This window comes from Leuciscus leuciscus (genome assembly GCF_965113295.1).
Source record: "Leuciscus leuciscus genome assembly, chromosome: 17".
Taxonomy (NCBI): domain Eukaryota; kingdom Metazoa; phylum Chordata; class Actinopteri; order Cypriniformes; family Leuciscidae; genus Leuciscus; species Leuciscus leuciscus.
Genome location: NC_138741.1, coordinates 36,320,080 through 36,338,804, shown reverse-complemented (window position 1 = coordinate 36,338,804; position 18,725 = coordinate 36,320,080). Strand labels below are relative to the sequence as shown.

General features: G+C 34.9%; 1 protein-coding gene across 4 annotated transcripts; it reads left to right on the top strand.

Moving 5' to 3' along the window:
* Nucleotides 1–5,054: 5,054 nt before the first annotated feature.
* LOC309479474 (uncharacterized protein) lies at nucleotides 5,055–18,715 on the top strand. 4 transcript variants are annotated; one of them, XM_082143658.1, is made up of 9 exons: nucleotides 5,057–7,011; nucleotides 7,529–7,633; nucleotides 8,538–8,642; nucleotides 9,579–9,632; nucleotides 10,367–10,432; nucleotides 10,544–10,624; nucleotides 12,937–13,153; nucleotides 15,780–16,254; nucleotides 18,541–18,715. In XM_082143658.1, exons 7-9 carry the CDS (start codon nucleotides 12,996–12,998, stop codon nucleotides 18,616–18,618), a joined length of 711 nt encoding a protein of 236 aa, XP_081999784.1. In that variant the 5' UTR covers nucleotides 5,057–7,011; nucleotides 7,529–7,633; nucleotides 8,538–8,642; nucleotides 9,579–9,632; nucleotides 10,367–10,432; nucleotides 10,544–10,624; nucleotides 12,937–12,995; the 3' UTR covers nucleotides 18,619–18,715. The 4 variants fall into 4 exon arrangements, 3 of the variants coding, with proteins under 3 accessions (XP_081999785.1, XP_081999784.1, XP_081999783.1); XR_014199224.1 differs by lacking the exon at nucleotides 12,937–13,153 and having other exon boundaries at nucleotides 5,055–7,011; XM_082143659.1 differs by lacking the exon at nucleotides 12,937–13,153 and having other exon boundaries at nucleotides 5,055–7,011; nucleotides 15,780–18,715.
* Nucleotides 18,716–18,725: the final 10 nt, after the last annotated feature.

The following is an 18,725-nucleotide window of genomic DNA, read 5'->3' as shown; positions in this document are numbered from 1 at the left end:
CAGATTTGTATTTATTTATTTTTTTTTCTATTTTTTTTTTTATAAATCTATTAATCAACCTCAGTCAACGGCGTGTGTATCATAGCCGTGGTCTTATGGAGCTTATAATATGACAATATGATTTGAATTTGAATTGTGTCAATTATTTGATTTATTTACAAGACGTGTAATCTAACAAATTTGAATTGTAGGCTATGTGGTATTTTAAATAGTTCTGAATTTGATTTCCTTAAACGAATTTATTTCGTTTTTTACATTTATTAGACATATATTTTCAAACAGCTATTTTTTTGTTCTGAATTCTTTGACTGCAAATTCATATTCAGTTTTTAAAAATACAGATTCAAGTTTTCAAGATGAAGAAGAAATTCAGAACTTCAAATTCAGTTTTCTAAAATTCAAACCGCGGAAAATTCAGATCTTACAGAAAGTAGGTCAGGTCACAGGTCATCCACAGGGAAGAGTAAAGGATCTCAGAAAAGTCGAACAGAGCATTTTGGCTGCACTGCAGTAGTTTTCTACCGCAAACGCGGTGGTAGTTCAAGAGAATCCGTGTATCTTTCGTTCAGTCGTTTTTATTTTATTTAATATTAAGAGTAGAAAAATGAGAAATCAGCTTGAGTATTAGATTTCTAATATTCTAGTAATAATAGTCCTCTGCTGCTGCAGTTGCACGGAGCTTACAAAATTTAACGCGTGTATTGCAACTAGGCTACATTTCATTTTCTCATCAAACAAATAACGAATGGCTCGACACAACAGAAGAGCCTAGACAGGGCTTTCTCTCTGTGTAGATATAAAGTAACCTACGCTTTGCATCAGCTGGGTATGGCAGGGTAAATGACGGCTGTCATAGCCTGCATAGTCGCCCGGTAAGTTAAAAAAAGAAAAGAAATTAAGATATAAATCAATATAATTATTTATATTTTTGTGTATGAACAAGTAGCAACACAGAAGGGTGATCCATGGATTTCAAATAGATGGAGGAATGATAAGACAGCACACCTTTCCAGATCTGTTTTAAGAACACTTCATCTGGAAATCTGTGTAAGGGTCCGTTCATACAGAACGCGCTTTTTCATTGCTTTTCTAGGCATACGCGCACTAGACGGACGTTGCGCTCGCTCTTCTGCAGCGTCTCGGCGTTCTAAAAACGCGGCGCTCAATTGAAAAGAAGTTCAGCTTTTAAAAACACGCCTCAAGACCTTGCGTTTTCCCCCATTCCACTGCCCACTTATGTGTAAATGTCCCCAAAGTCATAAACATCTTAAAGGTGATTTCTGTATTGATATCTTCCAGATGAACCTGCACATCAAATATCCTAGAAGCAAAATACGTTATATTAACACATACCCATATATTTTATGAAGATGTTACACTTAAACTTGACGAATAAATTTAATATTCCAACTTTAATCTGATAGTTTTGTAAATTCATGTAACAATTTCCATTGGTGTGCACAAGCAGGCGTCCTTCGTTACCATGGTAACCGCCCTGCTTCTGCATTCCACTTTCACACCTTATCGTGCGCATGGAAAAGTATGGAAGATATAGGCCTACTGATGATGTTATTTAATGATACTACAGATTGCACTTAGTTGACTTCATTCTACTGTTTTGCAGAGCGTGCCATGTTTGCTGTGATGCATTTTTTTTTTTTTTTTTCAGAGTTATACACGAGGTAAAACAATGGATACAAATATTTCACATATACTATTCTAAATGATTCCAAAGCATCATAAGATATTAGGAACATTAAAGGTATACATTCATATCAATGAATTTAAAGAACATTGATTCACACATTAATGAAAAGAAAAGATAAAAAAATATATATAATATAACATAACAGAAAGGGGTTATATGTGTATAATTAAAACGAAGAGGTGAAGATGTCCATAGTTCTGGTTGCTTTGCGGTTTGAAAGTCCTTTCAGTGTTTCAAAATAAATCTTCATGTCAGCCCTAAAATGGAAAATGTTGGGTATCCTTTCAGACCATTTACATTTATGATCTCCAATTAATATTTCCAAAGTGTTCATTCCAAAAGTATTTATTTTGAGGTGTAGCAGGGCAGTGAATCAAGCATCTGAAGAATTTATTATTACATTTACTATCTTTTATATCAATACCGTTTATCAAAACCTGTTTTTTATCCATTGATTGCTTATGTGGTTCACTACTACCTCTCAAGAGTCTCAAAAAACCTACTGGAATTGGATCAAAAACAATACTATATTCTCGTGGAGTTATTGGAATCCCAAATATGTTTAAAAACTCTGTATATGTAAGTAAGTAACCCTCGTTATTAATCAGTTGTGAGACCATTAGAATATCATTTTTAATCCAATTGTCGTAGAAGATCGATTTATTCTTATATTTAACCATTTTATTATTCCAGATTAACTGCTTGTGGGGGGAGAAGTTATGTTTGTATATAAGAAGCCAACATAAAAGAGCCTGTCTATGAAAATTGGATAGCTGAATAGAGCTTGTTAACCTCAAAGTCACATTTTAAAAGGAACTCTATACCACCAACTTTTTAAAAAATAAGATTTGGAATAATATACCATAGTTTATCAGTATGCTTAATATAATGTTTAATCCAGTTCAACTTGAAAATTGTATTAGAAGTACCAAAATCAAGCACATTTAAACCTCCTTGATTATAAGAATTACATAATATATTTTTATTTAAATAGTGTGACTTGTTTTTCCATATAAAGTTGAATAAGGTTGAATCAATTTTTTTAATAAAAGATTTTGGCACATCTAACACTTTTGCAGGATAGACTAAACGAGACAGCCCCTCAGTTTTGGACAAAAGAACTCTACCTTTGAGTGATAAATCCCCCATGAGCCACATATCAAATCTCTTTTTCGTTTTCACCATAAGGGGTTGGAAATTAGATTGCACTCTGTCTGATTGATTTTTACAGATATTGATACCAAGGTTCGTAACTTCCTCCCTAACTGGAATACCTTCAAATTCAGTTAAGGGAATATCATTGTTTTTAAGTGGAAAAAGAGTACATTTTTTAACATTTAAAGATAAACCTGAAGCTTTAGAAAATACATTGAGACACTCTATAACTTTTTTAACCTGTGATTTGTCTTTTAAAAAAATAGCTGTATCATCAGCTAGCTGACAACATTTCATTTCTTTTTCCATAATTTTGATGCCTTGAAACGAATCGTAATGTATACATAGAGCCATGGTTTGCATGACCAACAGAAATAGGAACGGAGCCGCTGGATCTCCTTGTTTTATGCCCCGGGAGATGCTAAATCTACGAGTAGTTCCCCATGGAAGTTTAACTGAACTATTGCAGTCACTATATAAAGTTTGTATTGCCCTTTTAAAGTATTGACCAAAACCAAAAAAATCGAATACGTCAAATAAAAAATCATGTGTCACAGTATCAAATGCTTTGTATATATCTATAAATAGAATGTAACTATTATCAGTTATGTAATCCTTATAGTCAATTAAATCTAAGATTAATCTAATATTGTTACTGATATGCCGTCCTTGCATAAAACCAGACTGACTGTCATCTATTATTGTATCTAAGCACAACTTTATTCTTTGCGCAAAAATATGAGCCAACAATTTTGCATCATTATTAATTAAGGTTATAGGCCTCCAGTTGTCAAGAAGCAAGCAATCCTTATTGGGTTTAGGTAATAATGTAATTTAGCCTTGACACATAGTCGGGGGAAGCCTACAGGTTTCTATAGCCTCCTTAAAAACTAATAATAAGAATTCAGAAATGTAATCTTGAAATGCTTTATAAAATTCACCTGTTAGGCCATCATTCCCTGGGGATTTATTATCTTTTAGCTTATAATGTTCTTTTTAAGTTCTTCTAGGGATATGTCTTGATCACAAATGTCCTTCTGAGTTTCATCAATACCTTGAGCCACACTTTTTATACATGAGAGGAAAAATGAGCTCTGACAACTGTTGTGTTCGGAATATCGTTTTTTATAAAAATCTTCCACAAAATTTGACATTTTTGAGGAGTTTTCAGAGATCTGATCATTAATTCTAAGTTTATAAATACTGTTAACACTAACATTTCTTTTTTCTAAATTATGAAAATATTTTGTATTCCTTTCACCATGTTCTATCCATTTTCGCCTAGAACGAATAAAGGCTCCCTGTGCCAAATTTTGATAGATATTGTCCAATTCAGCTTGTAATTCAAATAAAGTATTGATGTCAGCTTGTGATTGCTCATTTTTTTCATAGATATAAATTATTCCCTTGAGTATTCTATCTTGTCTCAATCTTTTTTCCTTAGATAATTCTTTTGCCCTTTCAATGGCCATATTACGGATCTGAAATTTTGTATATTCCCAATGTTTGCCATATATTTTGTCTTTTTTTGCTTCTATCAAATTTTCATTTATGATTTTTTTGGCTTTTTCTTTGAAGATTTTATCACTCAAAAGTGTATTATTTAATTTCCAATAATTTGGTTTATATTTTATTGATTGACCCCTTATACATAATACTAAAGTAATCATATTATGATCAGAAAATACTGAGGGTTCTATTTTGGTTTCTTCCACACTGTCTAGTAACTCATTTGAAATAAGCCAGAAGTCAATCCTGGATCTCTTAGATAAATCTTTGTTATTCCAAGTGAACTGGATTTGCTGTGGATTTTTTAATCTCCATATGTCACAACAGTTTAAATGCATACATAGATTATTAAACTCTCCATAATTGCCTCTTAAGGATCTTTGAGGTTGACAGTCTATGATGGGGTCACTTATGCAGTTCCAGTCACCTCCCAAAATTAATTTAGCGTTGATGAAGGAATTTAATAAGGCATTTATTTGTTCATCAAATTCTACAAAAAGGTCTGTGTTTCTATGACTATTATTATGACCATATATATTACCCAAAATGAAAATATTCTCCATAAATTCAATAACTACAATAACCCATCTTCCTAAATCATGAACAACATTTTTAAGGATTTTTCCCTGAAAGGAGCCCTTTAATATGGCAACGCCAGCAGATTTACTGTTTGCCATCCAGATATTGTCTCCCCACTGATTTTTCCAGAAATTAAAATCTGAAGCTAAAGAATGTGTTTCTTGAAGAAAATAAAAATCTGCCTTGAAAGTTTTACAAAATAAAAATACAGCTTTCCTCTTAGTCTGTTCTCGTATACCCCTCACATTAAGCGAATAAAATGACAAAGACAAATTGAAAAGTAGAACAAGTTAACTAAAACAAACAAAAACAAAAAACCTTGAGTTTTAAGTGTAACAAAAAGGGAAAATGATTTTCTTCACCTTTTGAATACTGATTAGAATGAGCAAACTTGGGATTACAAATCTGACCTTTTAACAGTTAAACATTAAATATAACAGCACATCACTAGATGTATTTTAGAATACAACTGAACTTCTCAACGAAAGTCCATGGGCAACTTTGCTTTTAGATCACATCAGAGGTTTTAGCTTTGGCTTTAGCTCCGACGAAGAAGGCTCTCTTCCCTTGCTTCCGTGCCTCTTTAATCTGTGGCCACAGTTTAGTGCGAGTCTCTTTATCTTTCGTGGTCAAGTCTTCGCCGAATTTTATCTTCTTTATTTTGAGAAATTCCGAATTCTTCGCGCATTTCCATACCTTTTCTTTGGTCGATCTTGATGTAAATCTTGTTATCACCGGTCGAGTTTTACCATCCTCTCTCCTCCCGATCCTGTGGCTTACATCAATTTGGGAGCGAAGATCCTCTTCTGGGTCTTGAATGACTGCCTTACAGATGTCAATCACACGCTGTTTAACATCTTCTCCTTCCTGCTCTGGCAAGCCATACAGCCTCAAGTTCCATCTTCTGTGATAGCGTTCCATGTCATTCAATCTGTCTTCCAGGCCTGTAATTCTCTTCTGATGGTCATCACTTATATTTTTAACCGTTTTTATTTCTGTTTTCATGTCTTGAACTTCGTTGAAGAGAAACTCTGATGATTCCTTTAAAGCTTCGATGGTGTCCGCATTTTTCTTTATCAGGCCTGCAAGATTGTCCGCGTTCTCTTTTATTTTTTCAGCTACAAGCCTCACGATGTTATCTTGCAGTTCGGAGAGTGTAGGTTCAACTTTACCTTTTTTTGCGACTGGAGTGCACGGAGCTGATAGCCTGACGTCGTCATACTCAGATTCTAGTCAGAATGTGAATCTGATACTGCTCCATTGAGCTTTGATTATGGGGCGTGTTTCAACCGAACCAGGAAGGAAAATGCCTCTGCACTCAATTGGATAGACCTATAACCAATCAGAGCAACGGAGTAAGTGATGTATGTTTTTCATTCATGTTTCCGATCGACAAATGCCTTGATCGTGGTTCTCTGTTCCTCTTTTAAAATGAATGCGCTGTCGATATCTTCTATAACAGAATTTATAGAATTTATTCTATCTGACTTATTTGTAAGTGTGAACTCGTGAAATAACAATTCTCCAGCGGCAGTCATCTGTGTTGTAAACGAATTCAACCCAAGCGCTCGTTGGTGACGTGGATGATTACGTTACGTTGCTCATCTGTCCATCATCGTATAAAGCCCGCCCTAACAATTTGATTGGTCCGAACAATTTTTGTTCGGGCATAATAGCTCCTCAACGGAATGAGTCCAGACCGAACTTCCCGACCAAAAAATGTTGTGGGCGGGGCTAAGTTCGGCTGGCATCCAGGCTACGGAGCTGACTCAGGAAGAGGGACAACTCCTCCCTCTGAATTAGTGTAGGTATGTATATCACCTGCTTTGACAACTTCCATAACATCCTCATTCACATCTCTGTTCTCGGTGGTGAATGAAAGCGTCTTTGTTTGTCTTTTTACCTTGATCTCTTTTCTTTCTTTCTTTTACAACTGTGCTAGATAGTTTGTTTAAATCAAAACTCACGCTTGAAAAAGGAATCAAAATCGTCCTCTTATTAAGACCACAATATAAATATATATTTCCAGTTGTTTGCACTGATCGAATTTAACGTTTAAGGTGAGAAAATCATTTATCTTTCCTTAGCCTTGTATATTGCCAACTGTCTCGGCCGCCATCTTGCGCGCCCCCGCTGTGATGCATTTACAGGGCTTTGACCAGCGGAAGTCGCTAGTGCGGCGCGCCCTTCTGCTCCGCTGCTTTGCGCATGCGTAGAAGTGCGAGAAAATAAGTCATTATTACGACAAAGTCTCTCATTATTATGAGATGTTAAGTCATTATTTCGAGAAAGTTTCTCATTATTATGAGATGTTAAGTCATTATTTCGAGAAAGTTTCGAAAGCTTTAATCAGCTTTAGTGATTGGTCAGATCGGTACCGGTAGGCGGGAGATCACGAAAACAAGATGGCGCCAGTGGGCGGAGCTTCAAGCAACACTTATTATACAATATTATACAATACTAATTATTTAAGTATTTTTGCCTGTAATTTATTAATTGTGCATTAAATATAGGATTAATTGTGCATTAAATATATGACAAATAAATAAATAAAATCCCGCTTTATATTATGATAAGAATAACGTAGTCATTCGTCACGGTCATTTCCTGTTTGGACTGGACAGAAACTCTGCACCTGAGAAGACATCTGTGGACCTGATGAAGGCAACTGTTATCCAAAAGGTAAGTTATAATGTTGTTTAATTCCTTCTCTAATAGCATGTGGGTCCGGTTGGCTTGTTTGTGCATGTTCTGTATGCTCTTCGCTGCTCGTTTTACAGCTAGAAAGCAGCTAGCGCGTGATGCTAACGGTGCTAGCGGACCTAACGTTATAGTGATTCTGTTTACAGACTTTTTTTTATTTTGTGATCTCATGTTTGAAAGAGTTTCAAAATATATTGTTAGATCAGTGTTATAGAAGGCAATATAGGAGGGTTTCTTTTGAGTTATTCGTGTCTTATGAATATAAAATTTCGCCAAAATGATAAAAAGATTAATTATATAATTTTGTTTTTCAGAAAAAAAGGTGTTTTGGAAACAAAGTAAAATGTCATGAGGGTTTACAGACTGACATGAGGGAATCAGCGATGCTTGTTATTTTAAACTCGTTTTCGATTGCACTATATTTGTAACTGCTACCTTTTCTGATCGCATAAAATAGTCTAGCCATCATAATAACGCGTTGTTGTCATGACTACAGTATGTGAAGGGGAGGGTGTTTCACCCAGTACAGTATCCTGATATGCTACTGTTAATATTACTACAGTTCTGCTTGCTTTAAACACATTAAGACACAAATATGTGCTCTACTCCTGACTATAATAACATATACTCTGAATATTATTAGAACTGTCAGTCTGATTCAGTCTTATTAATACTGTCACTATTATTGCATATCATTTATCAATTGTGAATGAAATCTATGAATGAATAGTTATCATCAATTAACATATTCCTTAAATATCATATAATAAAGTATGACCATACCATAATTGATCAATTTATTTAAAACAAGCTTTTTGAATAATATGTCAAATGAAATGCAATGGTCATGATGATTAATGAGGGTCTTTTTCTATGAGCGCAGACACATGAGATGATGGCTGAAGTGAGTCAGTGAAGGAGAAGATCAAGATCTGGAGGAGGACAGACACCGATGAGCTCCAGGGCAGATTCAGCAATCATTATAAAGGTGAGTTCAGTGTTTCCATGCTTAAGTGACACTGTTTAATAAAGCAGATACATTATGTGTTATTTACAGTGATGATTTTACTTGTTTTATTATTAAAGGTAATATTAAAGGTTAAAAATTACCCAAGGTAATAGACTTGCACGGTATTGCAATTTTTTTTTTTTTTTTTTCTGCAATAAATAATGCAATATGAAAAACAATTTCACCAAATGACTTGAATTTGGAAATAATTAATCATTCTAGAATGATTGGTGTGATTTTGTAGGGGTTTGCATCTGCATAGAAAATAATAAATTGCAAGCAGAGATAAAAAAAATGAACAAAGATGTGAAATAAACAATGCCTCATTATATTCCAGGTAAGTCTAACAGCATTTAGCTACAGAAATTGAGTAATCAACTGTAAAATAACACGGCATAGTCTTTACATAGCCTGACTTCACAGAGGCCTATACTGCAATGTCACTACCACAGATAGGTATGAATGATCATAAAGCAATACATTGTGCAGCCCTACAAGTTAATGTTCATGGCTTTAATGCATCACATTACATGCATGTTTATTACAGTGTGTCAGGTTGTGTGTGTCTTACACCTGTTTTATGAGGACATCATTATAAGAGCATGTTCCTGATGTTTAACTTGACAGGAGAATCTCAGTGTGTTGTGTAAGTTTGACAGAATCCTGGTCTATGAGGACACTAGTTTTACCTGGACACACATAATGGAATATTAGGATCGATACTGATAACCCATAATTCACAGCTCATTGTGGCTAATACCAATATCAAAAACTATTTGTGCTTGTTAGATTAAATATAATCATTGAAGAAGTTGGTAGAAAATAGCAACCTCTGTTGAAATTGGCTTTCAATAAGTAATACTAAAAATAGTATTTATTTGTCTTTTTTATATTTTTATACTACTTTTTTTTCAGATGATAACTGAGAAGAATCCGATGAAACCTGAACAAGATACAGCAACTCTAAAGGTATCCAAGAAGTTAATGTAATAACTGAGTTATTCCTTAAAGAAATGACCAGTGTTCCTCAGAAACAGATTATTTGCCACAGTTATCAGTCACTGAATTATGATTGTGTGTGTAAGAAGTGAGTCACGATCACTTACTGTACATCTAGCACAGGCGCAATGTCTCATATCACTCTCATACATACACACACTTGAACTCAGTGCCGTCCAAATGTATCTAGTTACCAGTGTCCCAGTAAAGCTAGTGTCCTCGTAGACCAGGATTCTGTCAAACTTACACAACACACTGAGATTCTCCTGTCAAGTCAAACATCAGGAACATGCTCTTATGATGTCCTTATGATGTCCTCATAAAACGGTGTCCTCATAAAACTGGTGTAAAGCTACACACAACCTGACACACTGTAATGAAAACACATGTAATGTGATGCATAAAAGCCGTGAACATTACCTTGTGGTAACATTTAAATATTGAAATGATGATTTGAAAACTTGAACTATTTTGTAATCTTGTAGGTCTATATTATCTCAAATCAGTATTTCATGTGCAAATATTTAGTGATAGATAGCTGTGTATCAGGACCCTTATTATCCTGTCTGTGTTTATTTTGTATTAATTACTGACTGACTGACTGACTGACTGTACATTATCCCTTATATATTCCATTTATTATGCTTTTTTAAAACTCTTAGGTGAAGTGTTTCTGTATGTAACGCTTAATTTCATATTCTCAGATGAGCCATAAGAGCCAGTTGTCATCAGGCAGTGATTGTGCTGCTCTTACTGTGGGACTAGACAAGGTAAGTGAGAGTTGTGCTGGAAAAGAACGAGCAAACGAAGCAGAGACATCTGTGAGATCTAGTGTTCACATATTTACACCACTGTTTCATGTCTAATGTGATGTTTTGTAGACTCTCTGTGAGGTTGAACCCTCCACTCTCGAAATGAAGAGTCCGTCCCCGTCCCAGTCAGAAGTCAGAGATGTACAGAAGGTATTGGTTTTTTGGTAATCAAATTCGGGATACAGCGATATGAACATTTGGGCCGATTTCGATAACTGATCATTCTTTATATTTGAAAGCCGATATCTGATATATTAGCCGATGAATCTAAATCCAAAATTTGATATACTTTGAAAGCCTGATTACAAAAATGAAACGCACATCATTTAAAGCCAATGTCCCAAACACTTCAACATAAATCAAACATATACAGTACAGTGGCCTAGTTTGAACCAGTGTAAGATTCCTTAACTTTTCAAATTAATTTTACATTCATATTTCCAACTTTCTTTATAAAAAAATGGCAACACTTTACAAAGAGGTTTCATCTTGTTAGTATTAGTTAACATGAACTAACAATGAATGAACAATACTTCTACAGGATTTACTTAACGTTTATCTTACTTAACGTTAATCTCAACATTTTCCAAGACATTTTAGGATCCAGTGTCTAACATGAACTCACATATTTTATTAACTCACATTAACTAAAGTTTTTTATCTCTGTTAGTTAATGTTAGTTAATGCAATAACATATGTATTGTGAAGTTTTACCAAAACATCTATTGCCTTATAGGGTCAAGAGTCCAACTAAAGCAAACGCTAACCACCATCATGGTGACTTAAAAATACACCTATTGTTTTCATTCAAACGGAAATGAAATAAAGTCAGTCTGGTTAGTAATAAGTGAAGCTGGTAATTCTGTTTGTGGAGTTGTTTAATCCTCCTCTGCTGAGATCTTCACAGATTTAATGTCTTCCTTTAGCTGTGGCTGAAGTCAGTTGTAGTTCTTGTGTTTCTCTTTCCTTCAGTGATTCTGCTTGTTAACAGCAGGTGTTCATAATTAATGCTCAATCATCAGTTAATTATCTCATTAACTTCAAGACCGCTTTACCTCTGTAGTGTGCACACATATGAACACTGAGCAGTGTTGATTTAACATGGGCGTTTTTCTGTGTACTATTACATAAATCTTACCTGCTTCATTTACATACGACTGACAAATATAAATCACATTCAGTTTATTAATACAATTACATAAATCTTATCTGTTTCATTTAGATATGACTTATAGATATGACTTAAAAATATGAATCACATTCAGATTATTGATTGGTTTATGTTAAAACTATGTAATCCAAATGCATGGAAATTTGTTATGCAATTCAAATACATAAATCTTATTTTTAGACAAATTTTTTTTTTGAGTGTACAAATAATAATAATAATAATAATAATAAATAAAATGAAATAAAATGCAAACAAGTTATTGGACAACATTACTTAGGCTACATATAAAGAATCAAAATACAAATGCCATGGATAAATAAAATGAAATGGCCTCCGCCCGGACAATACGGGAATGATTTTACTCAAACCATATTGTTGATGAAAATGATACAAGAACAATAAAAGTACTTGTTATGAATAATAAAGCATCAGTGTTTTTGAAAACATATTCAACTTTTTAATATTACAGTAATATTAAAAATCTTTAATATTTCTGTTTCAAATAACGTTGTGTTTGAGCTGCGTGCGCTAAAGCTAAAGAGCTGAAGGAACACCCCTAAACTGAAGCTTTGTTAGATGGTTTTAGCTCAACGGAACACTACCTATATGATAAATTAGATATTTATACAAAATAAACACAATATTACAACTTATACTTGCACAAAATCATGCACAGATTAACTTGAGCTATTATTAATAGTAATCATCTATTACATAGTGAAACTCCTGTTGTGGATGCGCTCCTCCCAGGACAACACGCTGAAATACAGCAACTAAACCCAAAGAATTCACGACGTTTTTAATGCAATAGTTTGCTCATTATAATGTTATGTATATATGACACTCCCAATCATAATTAATGTTCTGCATTGAAGCTAATGATCATCACCGGTACAATGAAGTGTGTTCTGCATTGCTGTTTGAGCGCTCGTGCTGAAGAGATGACCACCAGTAGGCCTACAGTGAAGCGCTTTACTGCAGCGCTCATTAACTCAGCCAAATGCATCCTATATGAGATCAATCAGATATATATCACAAAATTAAAAAAAATATTACAACTTACAATTCCACAGAGTGCTGCGATTGCACAAGCGAACTCTCCCTTAACCCCCCGGGGTTGGCGGTATCGCCGGCGATACCAGCTCGCTTTTTTCTTATGAGTGCAAACGAGACTCTAAATACTCTGTTGATTTTGATCTTAAATATAAGTGTTGTACATCAATCAATCCTGTTAATGTTAGTAAGAGTGACACTTGTCTGGCCACGCCTTTGGTTCTTCTTATTGGCTCAGCTTCAGTGACATCACTACAGGTTAACTAAGCCCTGCCCACATTGGCACAACTGACAGAAATGCAAGAGGTGAGATCACAGGTTTACACATTCCGAAGAAGAAGAAGAAGAAGAAGAAGAAATGGCTCTAAACATGTTCTTTCGTCAACAAACTCTTCTCCTGCATTAGATACTTTTCTTGCTGTAACTGTGAGAATGGCTGAACGAGATCAGAGGAGGTGAGGCTTGTGTTATTAGTATTTCCTTCAGAGATGTTTTTTGCTTTTGAGAAGTCATTTATCCAAGAATAAACTATTAAATGGATAATAAAATGAAAATGTTTTCGTTACTAACTCACCCTCGTGTTGTTCCCAAACCTTTACGAGTTTCTTTCTTCTGTTGAACATAAAAGAAGATATTTTGAAGACTGTTGGTAACCAGACAGTTTCTACTTCCCATTGACTTCCATAGTATTTTTTCTTTCCTACTATGGAAGTCAATGGGTGCCATCAACTGGTTCCCAACAATTTTTTAAATATCTTCTTTTGTGTTCAACAGAAAAAAGAAACTCATTTAAGTTTAGAACAAATCATTTTTGGGTGAACTATCTATTTAAGGTCAGAGAGCAGACGTTATGTTGGTTGCATCTGAATTAGGGTTTTAGTTTTATCTGATGTTACTGTATGCAGAGATGGGCATAAATACATGGAAATGTATTTAAAATACAAATACAAAATACTGTGTGAAAAAATGTATTTAAAATACAAATACAGCATTTTGTATTTTGAAAATACATGTGAAATTGGCCATCCAGTGCAGGGATAGGTCACAGTGAATGAAGAAACTACACAGACCTACTGACTTTACATTCCTAACCACATCTCTGCCCTTTCTTTCTTTCTTTCTTTCTTTCTTTCTTTCTTTCTTTCTTGCAATTACAAATAAACTTATGCAAAATAGCAGCCATTTATATACTTATGTCTGGTTACAATTATTTGTGGTGAACACTATTAAAAAAATCATACTGTATGTAAAACTGTGGGAACCTTTTCTGCTATCTAGCAAAGAATATGGATGGGCGATATGACCAATTTTACTTCACAGTAACAATATCATGGTTTCACAATTCTCAATATCAGTTTTGATTCCACAGCATAAACTGAATTTCAAACTCTTTTGAGTTTTTTTTCTTTTCTTTTTGTTGTTGTTGCAATGCTTTTAAAGCATTAAAGCAGGTATGTTTATTTTATGTAAAGTTTATTTGTTTCATTAAGTTTATTAAAATTAGAAAGTGTATCTAAAATTTAAAATTAGAATTAATTTAAATTCATTTGACACTATTTACCCCTTTTTAATTAAAAAACAAAACTTTTTTTATGTACAATAAAACTAAAAGCTGAAGATGTTTGTGGAGTATCATTCATCAGTGTTTCTTTTTCCACTCCAACGTAATTTTCCAGTAATTCCTGTCCACTAAAAGCTGCACGGATAAATTTGCTTACCCCACACATAGGCCCATCTATGTAAACGATTTAGAAAAAGTTCCATCAATTCACACTTTATATCATCACTATGATAGTGTCATATCACCCAGCCCTAACATGCAGTGATGCTTTAAACACGTTTGACAAGCTAGTTGATAAAAATCAACAACCGGTCAAGACTGATTGGCTAACGCTATTTTCCCACTTGTCTGTGCTCTTTTATTCTTTCATGTTAACTGAAGTGAATAATGCACTATTTTAACTTTAATCAACAAGTAGAATTAATCATGACATTCTCACCTTATTCCAACAACAACAAAAAATCTCTGATCCAATGCTGAGCTAGTGAATGTCTGAACTAGTTGATGCACAAAATCAATACTCTGATAAAGAGGTTGACTGGCAAAAAGTATTTTATGTATTTTGAAAATACAAATATATTCATCTTAAATGTATTTAAATACAAATTATAATTTTTTTCCAAAGGCTTTAAAGTACAAAATAGTATTTTGTATTTCAAATGCGTATTTTAAATACATGTATCTGAAATACTGCCCATCCCTGACTGTATGTAGAGTTTAAGATAAACCATAGGTTAACAATGTTTTAAATCAAAGCAATTTAGATTTTAAAGTTTCAAAAGTCAAAACCATGGTTCATTTGGGACTTTAACTATATTAACCACGGGTTTTTGGTTTTATTCAAAGACCCTGGTTAATTTTCATAAGATTATTAAAGACCGTGTGGGGGTTTACTAACTGACCATAGTCTGTGCACTTTCACACCCCTTAACAATAGGGTTGTCACAATATATCGCACTAAAAAAAGGATCAATATGTATTGTGTATAAAAAAGTTTCACGTATTGTGTATAAAAAAGTTTCACGTTTTCAGAGTTTTAGTGTCAGTACTACATTAAACTGCTATATGTAATGTTGAATATAATGTATAATAATGCAATGGGGGAATATGTGTGTGTCCTGATAATGCCAAATATCTGATGTTACCAGTAAAAGTGCCCTATACATTATTTTAAATATATCTAGTCAGTGACACTGACGTTATTCTGTTATGTTATTCTGGCGTCTCTATTGTCCTGTGCTTTGGGTTTCAGCACCAAGTCCAAGCCTGTTCATTTCCACCAATTTAATACCAAATTTAGCATTTTAATCAACAGCACATTTGTTGTTTACCTTTTATCATATGTCTTGGAGTATCGCAATAATATCGTATCGTGAGATGTATCGAATCGTGACTTGAGGGTATCGTTACACCCCTTAACAATCATTCCAGCCACTCACAATATAAATGCTAATAGCTCTGTTCTGCTGCTTCCCATTTACTTTCTTTCAATCACATTTATTATATCTTTTTTCTCGAAGATCTGCTGACCGTAATATCGTGCACTGCTTGCGGTGCCACAAGCCTCAGGAGAACCTCCCCGTTCACCTGGCCAGGGTTTGCATGAGAAACGGCAGCACACCTGAAGAGCGAATGGAGGAGGTTCAGAAGGCCAGGGCTTCCAGTCGAGAGTGGATCTTCAACAACAGGACCTGGGATTACAGGTGTCTCCGTGAGATCCTTCCCGACACACACTCCCGGACCGTCATGGTGAAGGAGCTTCTGTGCCGGGGTTTCTTCATCACGAACCAGCCTCAGGAGTCCCACACGGCCCTGGATCCTGACAGTGACTCGGACACGACCGATAGAGATCCTCCTTCAACCCAAACCTCTTCCGTGAGGATAAAGATGAAGGAGGCGGGTCTGTATGGCAAGTTCCCGGCGAATGCCGAGCTCCTGGTGGACTTTAAGAAGCACCTGATGAAGTCACTCAGGGTCTCCCACTGTCAGACGAAGGTGAGATCTCTTCACCCGTTTCACTTCACACGCTCAACTTTTGCAATAAATGTCATTAAAAAAACGATTGCGAAATGCCGGCTTTTCTATTAATCGATGCAACTAAAATATAGCGGCCATTCAGAAGTTCTACTAGCCCAAAAAACAAAGTTTCATATATATACAGTACTGTGCACAAGTCTTAAGCATGTTAATAAAATGGTTTTAAGTCAGTTTTTTATATCTTTTGCTGTAGTGTGTCAGTAGGAAATATCAGTTTACATTTCCAAACATTGTTTTTGCCATTAATTATAATAATCCAGTGAGATTTGTGTATGCACAAGGAGTCTGACAACAGCCGGTATGATCTGATCTCACCATCATCGAGTCCGTCTGTGATTACATGAAGAAACTGAGACAGACTAAATCCAGAAGAATTGCGGGAACGTCTCCGAGATGCTATTAACATGCCTAAGACTTTTGCACAGTACTGTATATACAGTATATATTCTAGAATTTGGATTTCATACATTCATTTCTTGTTCAAACAAAATCCTGTCATCCAGCATCTCCTCCCTTCCTCTTTCATCCTCATCATTTTCACCACAAATGTGTTTTAGCTGGACAGATCAATACAGTAGAAAGAACATAAAAAAATGTTGGAAAATAATGTCTTTTCTGATAACCAAATGCTTTTTAATCTTCACTATTGCTTCCATGCAAATGAACAAGCGTGCCGTTATTGTTGCGTATAGTGACGTGCGTGTTCAAGTAAGCCAGAAATGCACAGATTCTGCACAGTACGCTGTATTTAATATCATGATGAGTGTTTATTATCATAGTATATCTCAGTCGTCGCATTAGCCATCATTTTAATGGAAAGAGACGTAGGCGTGTTTTCCAAGCATTAATGGAAAGTTAGGCCTTTTATACTTGAGCGGCACATATGAGGAGTTTCTGGGTGTTTCTCCCTCATTTCTGCTAGTGGTCGTCGACCGATATAGTTTTTTTGATGGCCGATGCCGATATCTTAGAGAGCAGGGTGGCCGATGTAAAGCCGGTATTTTTATATAGCCTATACTTTATATTTATTTTAATCAATATTTAATAAAATATAAATAAATTAGAAAACAAATCCTTAAAATAAACATGCTTATACTTTAGATGGCAACTTCTTGAATCTGCAATCCTATTACAGTATTTTTCACAAATAAAGTAATTGTTTAAAAATATATGAATATGTGAATAAAAAGGAAGTAAACACTGTAACATTGCACTCAGTAATCTGGTAATATTGTGCGCACTGGTAATCATATTTTTTCAAATAAAGACAAGGTAACACTAATATTACATACAGCACACAGTGAAAACGATATGAATATGACACAGTGGGCAACTGGATATAGCACAGCATATTTTAAAATGAAGGATTTAAATTTTTTCGATCGTGTCTCCTGTGAAGCTGATCTTCTGTTCACATTCACTCACTTCACACGGACCGACCGTCCCTAACACGTTTATGCACACTTCACAAGATATCACAGCTGGATTCCATTAAATCTGCAATGAAATTAAATGTTTATTAGATATTCAGAGATTTGATTAAATGATGTAGATGCACATTTGCTGAATGTTGACGGTAAATGAAAGTATTTTAGCCTGATTGTTTGCCTTTTCTGTTACAAATAATATAAAAGCAACGCTTTACTTTTTACCAGTTCTGTCTAACAAAGTATTAGATATGACTGACAGAGATCGTAAACTAATGAAGACGGAGAATGTGAGTGAGCGCTGTGTGAGCAGGCGCTGGTGTTCTCAGCGCCACCCGTCAAAATAAAAGTCCCGCTTCCAACACATCGGCCTTGGCGATATATCGGTTGACCACTAATTTCTGCTTCAATCTCTTGATAAACTGTGGCATTTCTTTGTTGTTTAGAATCCAGTATTCCTGTAATTCTTTTGTCTTTTATGAGTTTAATGAAGAAATCTGTCTCGTCTTCTGTCCAAACACACCGCATCATCTACGTCAGCTGACCTGTAAATGCGCAAAAACTGTTTCCATTGCAGTTTTACGAAATATTCCTTTTTCGAACTGCCTGAAAAACCACCTCATGCAAGCGTTAACTTTTTTTTTTATATATATGGGAGTTTTTTCGAAATTGACACGTTTCCATTGGGCGTATTTTCAATTCACAATTTCAGTTTGTGCGATTTGAAGGGTAATGGAAATGTGGCTTATGTTCCGTAGCTCTTCTTTCTTTTAATGATCTTAATGCTGACACTTCTTTCTCACGTCCTTCTTCACAGGTTGACAACGTGTCCCGTTTCCTCCGGTACGTGCAGCCCCTGTCTCATTCTATGTTTAGCAGTTCCCCGTTATGTTGATTAGTTTTCCCAGGTGTTTTTCATTAGCCACGCCCCCTTGTTATCTTGTTTAGCTGGTCTGTCTGTGTATTTAAGCCCTGTGTCTTGTTTCAGTGTTTGTGGGTTCT

What these genes read in the sequence shown, in the direction of transcription:
- LOC309479474 (XM_082143657.1), top strand. Translation starts at nt 12,996, where the DNA reads ATGCAAGAGGTGAGATCACAGGTTTACACATTCCGAAGAAGAAGAAGA. An exon ending in GCTGAACGAGATCAGAGGAG is followed by an intron (nt 13,154 to 15,779) that starts GTGAGGCTTGTG and finishes TTTTTCTCGAAG; the next exon opens with ATCTGCTGACCGTAATATCG.